The sequence below is a fragment of the Nannospalax galili genome, unplaced genomic scaffold (assembly GCF_000622305.1).
Source record: "Nannospalax galili isolate Female #2095 unplaced genomic scaffold, S.galili_v1.0 scaffold9, whole genome shotgun sequence".
NCBI classification, from domain to species: Eukaryota; Metazoa; Chordata; class Mammalia; order Rodentia; family Spalacidae; genus Nannospalax; species Nannospalax galili.
The window spans coordinates 8,115,716-8,123,329 of NW_008360332.1; the positions used below are offsets into that span (position 1 = coordinate 8,115,716).

The following is a 7,614-nucleotide window of genomic DNA, read 5'->3' on the forward strand; positions in this document are numbered from 1 at the left end:
CCCTAGAAAAAATTTAGCACCTTACACTCTCTTTATCATCAGTATATGAAGGAATGCTACAGATTGGGGCAAGGAGTTGTTTTGGGGGGCTTCTACCTGAATGTTCTTAGAGTCTTTTGTTGAGAAATAAAAGGTAGACAAACAATGCAAAGTTAGAACATCAGTCTTAATTTTTCTAACCGTCATTTTCTTCTGGTATGAGTTCTGTGATACTTCGGAAGTGTTTGTAGTACTACCGCCTGCCTTTAGGTTGTAATTCAGTCTCCTGTAAGGATTATCACCTTTTTTATTTTGGCTGAAGTGGGAGAGAAAAACAATTTTACATAGTCCGGAATCCTCTGGTGGTTTTGAGACAGACTTGATGTTGAATGGACTTCGGAAGGCAGGCAGAGCATGGGCTCTTCCCCTTGGTTGGGCTGGTCAGCCATTAAGCCTCTTAGAGCTTGTTCATCTCTAGAATAAAAATATAAACTCACCTGGCAGAACTGAAAGGATCAGTCACATTATGAAGAGAACAAATGACATCCAGTGCTTAATGACTTAGTAGGAGTTCCAACTGAGTGTATTAGAATAATTGCTATTGTCAACCTTTGTGGAGTATCAGTCATTGCCAGATAAAATCGTCCCTTGAAAAGTGTCACAATGAACAAATACAGGCTTATATGTCCTCCTGTACCTGTAAGTCTACTTAGACACCCTGGCTCATTTTGCCAGTCAGGTATTCAGAAGAGATACACTGAAGCAAGTGTCTAATGGGAGATGCCAGCATACCATGCTCTTGTAGCTGTGGTCAGAGTGGTAGAGATCTTTTTGAAAGGTAAAGGGAGCAGCACATCAGCACACAAAACTCTTTACCCACAGCTGACTTTTGTGTTTTAGAGGGCTGGACCTCTGAAGACTGTTCAACGATGGTACTTCAGTTCACTGAATTCTAGGAGCATCTCTACAGATGGAGAACACATAATTGATTTGTCCATACTGGGAGAAAACTAGAGAGGTGTATGACTTTAGTGAAAGGTTGCTCGACTATTTCCAGTAAGGTAAAATCCTACGGTTAGAGCTGCAGTATAGACAAAGCCCAGAGAAGCAATGTGGCCAAATCCAGTACATTTAAATTAGCATCTGGTTTGTTGATTATGACCCAAACTTCTCAACCAGTAAGTGAAAAACTTTCAGGGTTTGAAAGAAGGAAAAGACTAGGTTTATGAGGACAAGACAAAGTGACTGATTGGGAGTAAAAACTAGATTCGTGTAAAGAACTTTCTAAAGAGCCTGGTCCACAAAGATTTAGGGCAAGTTTTTCTTCCTAATCTCATTTCCCAGTGTTTTCTGGTCAAGCTTTACTAGTAGTACCCAACAGCATGCACTTAGATGCCTGTTTGCCTTTTGTGTATAATTTCTTTTAACCAGCTCCACTTGAAAACCTCATTTGTTAAGAAGCTGAAATACTCCTTTATTGAAGATATTCTGGATTTCCTTGGTCAAAATTACAATACACACACAGCTGTGGCACACATTGACCTAAATTAGAATTGTTTGCTAACTTAGTTGAATCGCAAGGCCAAGCACTTTGTGTCCCCTACCAGCTATTATACCCCATAAAACCATACAGCATTCTAATTTATATGAGATCTATTAATAATTTAGTGTAGGTGCTGTTGTGTCTATTTGCCTTAAACACTGGCCCTTTTTAATACATCATAAAGCATACTTTTTAAAAGAATAAACCCCATTATTCCCATTGACTTCTGTAAGTTGAATTTACTGGTGGGGGAGCTTCCTCCTCCCACTGTTCTTACAACAAACTGGGGAAATAGGCCTCCAAACTACAGTTTAGGTAATAAAATATTTATTGAGCTTACTAACAGCATATGGTGGCAGCTGGGTTACAAAGGTATGGACATCCTTGGGCTGTTCTCTCTTTCACATTTGAGCTTCACCTTCCAGATCTGTGGCTCTCAGCCCAAGGTGGTGAAGTGCACTCTTCCTCCTGTATCTATCCTTGGTCCCTCCGTCCCATGCACTTAAGGGGAGGTGTGACTGTCTCCGTCTGCCCCTCCCTTCCTTCGGAGAGTCTTAGAATCCAACCGGTTTGAAGTAAGTGGTCCAGAGAAGCTAGAGAAGAAGACTTCCAACTGTTGCTGGTCATTTGGAGGGCAAGCATATCCAACAACTCTCTTATTTTATACTGCCCATCACCAACTTATACTTTGCAAACTATTATAGCATGGACTTTTACTAGTTACATCTGAACCTCAAATTTAGGATCAGTCACCTCAGTTGTTGGGACTGGGATATTCCCATTGACAAGCTTCTCTGTAAAATGAGCTGTTTCCTTCCTTTCTCCTCTGGACCTCTTTTCCACTTTACTCCTTTTATAGTCTGTGTATATACTCCCTCTGCCTCCTTTCAAAAGTGTTGGGAAAATTCCACTTAACAGGAAAAAAGTAAATGACAAAGGAAAAAAAATCACTGAATATGTAATACTGCAGAATAATCTGCTCCATTGCTATTTGTGAATGGCAAATTTCTGGGAGACAAAACTGATCAAACTACACATTGACATACAGAAGCATGCTCAGGAAACTCCTAAGAAGCACATGTCAGAGGACACTGGGGACATTAAGCACTAAGGCAGAATTAAGAGGCCCAAGTTGCCCTCACGTAGGGATTAGGTTCGATTTTACCTGAAATCTCAGCACTACAAGTAAGCACAGAGATTACCATTTACACCCTGAAATACAACAAACCTGCCCTTGTCAGATGATGCAGAAGCAGAAGATTTCCCTTCCCCACGTTTTCTGCATTCTCAGAACACTTACTTGGCATGTGTCCACACATCAGTCCTCTCCATGCCGCCTGCTACTGGAGGGGTGTGCTTCACCCCATCCTGCCCTCCCCTAGTTGCCTCAGAATGTCCTGTGGTCACTGCCGATGAAGCTGGGGAGTTGACTGAAAGTTGGTAAACCTTGGCTACCACTGGCCTCAGCATTCTACAGAAGTGGATGTGAAAGGTTATTTTACTGCATGTATTTTAGCTGGAGGAAATAGAAGTTGCTCACTAAAACTCAAAATCTTACATAAATTACTTAGTTTTCCTTTCCTCCCTGTTAAGAATTACAGGAGAGGCTGGGGAGGTAGCTCTGTGAGTAAAGTGCTTGCTGTGCCAGTGTAAAGACCTAAGTGTGAATCCACAGAACCATTTGTAGCCAAGTGTAGCAGTGCTTGCCTGTAATCTCAGTGCCCCCGCAGTAAGATGGGGACAGAGACAGAATCTCCAGAAGCTTGTGGGCCAGCCAGCCTCCCATATGCAGCAGCAAACAAGAGACCCTGTCTCAAGGTAGAAGACAAGGTTGTCCTCTGACCTCCACATGCAGTCATTCATTGTGGCACATGTACAGCCACATATGCCAGAATAAACATACATACACATCATACAAAAAACTAATGGGAGCCCTCTGCCTTGGCAGTCTCATAGTAACAGAAACCTTACCCAGGTACTTGCTTCTTGCTGACCTCTGACCCACCCCCCTTTCACCACTGCATACACAGCCTGCTCACCACTGCCTCAGACTGACTGATGGAAGTCAGAGCACCAAGGCATGAGAGCCATTTCTTCCTTCTATGCTCAACCAGCAGCTCTCAGAAAATACAACTCTCAAGTGCAAGAGCTCTTAGGTTTTGCACACACACACAGCTAATTCTCCCAGGAGAGCACATTCAACAGGATGCCTAGTAACGATAAGAGCCATTAGTGGACACTTTGCAGACCTGGCACCGGGACTCCTTTTGTCCCATATCCCTTGAAAGGGAGCTGTTAGCCATTTCTACCCTTGCAAGAAGTCCCCCTTGGTGGATGACCCCACACTCAGGCTTTTATTAAGACCATTGTGCAACATCTATGTGTTACCTTAGAAGCCTGCCCTATTACTAGGATCAAAACCACTTGCTGTTGCTATAAAATAGTACTACTAGTAGTCTATCCAGATAGAATGTGTTAGTGGACACTTTGCAGACCTGGCACCGGGACTCCTTTTGTCCCATATCCCTTGAAAGGGAGCTGTTCTTAGCCATTTCTACCCTTGCAAGGAAGTCCCCCTTGGTGGATGACCCCACACTCAGGCTTTTATTAAGACCACTGTGCAACATCCATGTGTTACCTTAGAAGCCTACCCTATTACTAGGATCAAAACCACTTGCTGTTGCTATAAAATAGTACTACTAGTAGTCTATCCAGATAGAATGTGTTAGTACTAAAAACCACTTAGAACAGAATTAAGACTATAGACTTCAGAATCAAGCAAATTTTCAAATTCCAATTCTAATCAGCTGTGTGTTGAGCAAGTTACATAACTTCAATTCTGGTTTTTTTCATGTATAAAATACAGATTGAAATGCCTGCCTCCTAGGTGTTTAGCAAGCAGTTCTCAAAACAGTTCCTTGGACAGCAGCATCAGTATCACTTGATAACTTACTAGAACTGCAAATCCTCAGTCCCCTACTGAATCAAAAACTCTAGGGATGGGGTATAGTAAGTTGTGTTTTAACAAGCCTTCAGGGGCTGTGATGCACGGGGTACAGAGTGAGCCACAGTTGTGTGGATTAAAAGAATTCAAGGAACTAGCATGTAGTAAATAATGATTTCTAGATAATTGCTGTTAGAATTTCTAAACTGATGGTCTATACACGCATTTCAGAGAAAATTCCATACATATCTCTCATAACACTTCTTACAACAATTTGACAGCCAGAGGTTTGAGATTAAGATTTCTGATGAGCATATGAAGTTTATACATACATCCCTGTGCTTTAACCATGTAGAAAATGACATTTTAACCAAATATTAATCAACTAAAATCTCTATAAAAAAAAAACATTTCCACCTCTGTAAAAGTGTTAGCAAAAGGGGGGGGGCGTCAAGATTTTTCTCAGAAAACAGTCCAGAGTCTGCTTCCACACAGGAAAAAAGTACAACTTCCAATTGCATGGTGCTGTTATAAAACAATCTCTACCATGCAGTCATAGCGTGGCTAATGTATTCCATGCACCTTCCTGACAAATGTCTCAAGATAAATTTGTTTCATAACATAATCCTGGAAAGCTAAATGAATTTACCTTCAACATAGGGTGTTTGGTTATACACGTTTCAGGAAGCTAAAATAACTGTGGTTTTAGAACAGTACATCATAAGCCATTCTTTTATGAGAGTATTAGCAAGCCCAGTAGAAATTAAATTTGTGGTTATGTAGCCAAAGACAAATTATTTACTTAACCTCATAGGCCCTCAGCTTTCTCATTGGTAAAATGAAAATATTAAACCTCAGATCTCTAAGATCTTTCTAGCTCTTGTATCTAGCTCTTGAGAAAAGCCAAAGTTGTTCAGGCCTTAATAACTAAGCTAAACCCCAGATTACTCATGTGAACAGTGTGCACAGTTCTACCAGCAGCTATTTGATGGGGTTTTCTTTATATTTTAGATTACAAAGCCTCTCAGAATTCTCTGAAAAGACTGAATAACACCTGCTGAGCAATTGATTTGGAAATCTACCTCAACTGACCTAGACCTCACCTCAGAGGAAGAGGACACACTTCATGCTCAGACTTTCTAGTGGGTTCTAACAAGCATATAACCAACAGTGGCAGTTACCATCTTGTGTATGATTGGGCTTCTACATTCCTTGTAAAATATTGCTAATACACACTGATGTTCCTAACATTGCTAACGTTTATTGGCTTACTGTTTATGAACATTATCTTCTTTAAAGCCAGTAAGAAAGTATGTTTGCCCCTGTTTTGCAGACAAGAAAACAGTTAAGGTTACTTAGCTAGAAAGTAGCAATGCTAGGTCTTGTCTTCCCAGTTCCAGAGCCCAAGCTTTTTTTAAACATCTGTGTGTGTGTGTATGTGTGTGTGTGTGTGTGTGTGTAAGCATGTATGTACATGCCACTGCACACATGGAGATCATCAGAAGACAGCCTAGAGGAATCAGTTGTCATTTGGGGCGGGGGGCATGCATGCCATGACACAAACATGGAGGTCAGAGGACGACTTCTGGGGTCGGTTATCTCCACCTACCGTGTGGATCCCAGGGACAGAAGTTAAGTCATCAGTCTTGGTGGCAACATTTTTACCCATTGGCTCAAGAGCCCAAGCTTATAATCAGGGTGTAACAGACACTTTAAAAATATATATATATGTGCCCCCAAAATACAGCCAATGGTCCTTTATTTCCTGTACTTCTGGGCTAGTAACTTTTCATGAGGCATAAAATGTGTTGCTCTTAACATAAAGTAACTGTAAACTAAAAATACACTGTTCATCAAGCAAAGTGGGGACCTACCAGCCCCATCACCAACATCTGAAAGGCAGAAAAGTCAGTGTTGGCTTCATTCAGGTGTTTTCTTAAGTACAGTCCCTAGAATCAGTGAGGGATGTGTCCAGCAGAACCTGGGAGAATCTTAGGTATGTGTTTGAGAACCACTTGTTTAAATAAGCCTGGGAAACTAAAGCTTTTCTGTCTCACTTTAAAACTAATTCACCTGCAAGAAATAATACAATGACAGAACCCAAAATAACTACACAAAGCTACTACACTGCAGTGTAATGCCATTTTACTAACAATTAAATAGAACTTCACTAATGAGGAATTTGATAAGTGGAAATACTCAGAACATTTCACCAGAAGAGGGAAGAGCTTATTCCAAAATCAACTAAAATAGGATAATGCTTTCTATATTTGTTTCTCATGAAGATGGAAAATCTAATTTTGTTGGAGGTTTTGTTTGAGGTTTTGTTTTTTTGCCAGACTCTTAGTTTCTTTAAGTGACTTCTGTCTCTTTAGCAGGACAAGAGTTACCATTAAAAGTAGTTGCCGCCCATGGCATTTACCAGGTGCCAGCCATTGTGGGAGTGCTTTCTACACGTTATCTAACCTCATTCTTGCAGCAGCACTACATGGTAGAGACTTTTATCCTCATTCTGCAGAGAAAATAAAGAGCCAGGCTCTGTTCAAGGCTCCTGGGTCTCGAGATACAATAAATTTCCTGAGCTGCCTCTCCCTTCCCTTTCCTGACGCGAATGCCTTACATTGCTCTACCCCAAGGCTAACAGACATGAAGTGAGCTCTCTAGACTTCTCTTCATAGCCCATTCCCACTTTTCCTTTAACTCCCAACACCATACCCACTGTGGCTAACTTTAACCCCAATTTCTATAAACTTGGGCCCTCAGACTCCCAGAGAGCTGCCCAGGAAAGCTGCTGAGACTCAAGGATCCTACCTTTGTGAGAAGCAGCAGCACAAGAGGCTGACTTCATAAGATGTGAAAAATGTATCGAAAGCAGTAGTGACCATAGGATAGAGAACACCTAGCCGAGACAATGACTGACCGAGAGGAACACTGAGGAAAGTGTGCTTGTTTTGACAATTAGCTTGCCATTTCTGCTTCACAGCCCTACACAACAATTAGCATATACTTCATTAAACTATTAAATGAGTTGGATCAACCTTGTGAGTTTGGACTTTTTAAATATTTTATTTTATGTGTATGCATCTATTGCCTGCATGTAGGTAAGTGCACCCATGTCTTGCAATGCCGGCAGAGGTCAGAAGAGGAT

General features: G+C 41.3%; 1 protein-coding gene across 1 annotated transcript in view; it reads left to right on the plus strand.

Moving 5' to 3' along the window:
- The window catches only part of Sh3glb1 (SH3 domain containing GRB2 like, endophilin B1), a gene marked incomplete in the record, with an annotated part of 48,344 nt that extends 42,681 nt beyond the window's left edge, over positions 1–5,663 (plus strand). Inside the window, 1 exon segment of the mRNA XM_029560308.1 lies at positions 5,478–5,663. Coding sequence (XP_029416168.1) covers positions 5,478–5,504 — 27 coding nt within the window.
- Between the last annotated feature and the right edge of the window lie 1,951 nt (positions 5,664–7,614).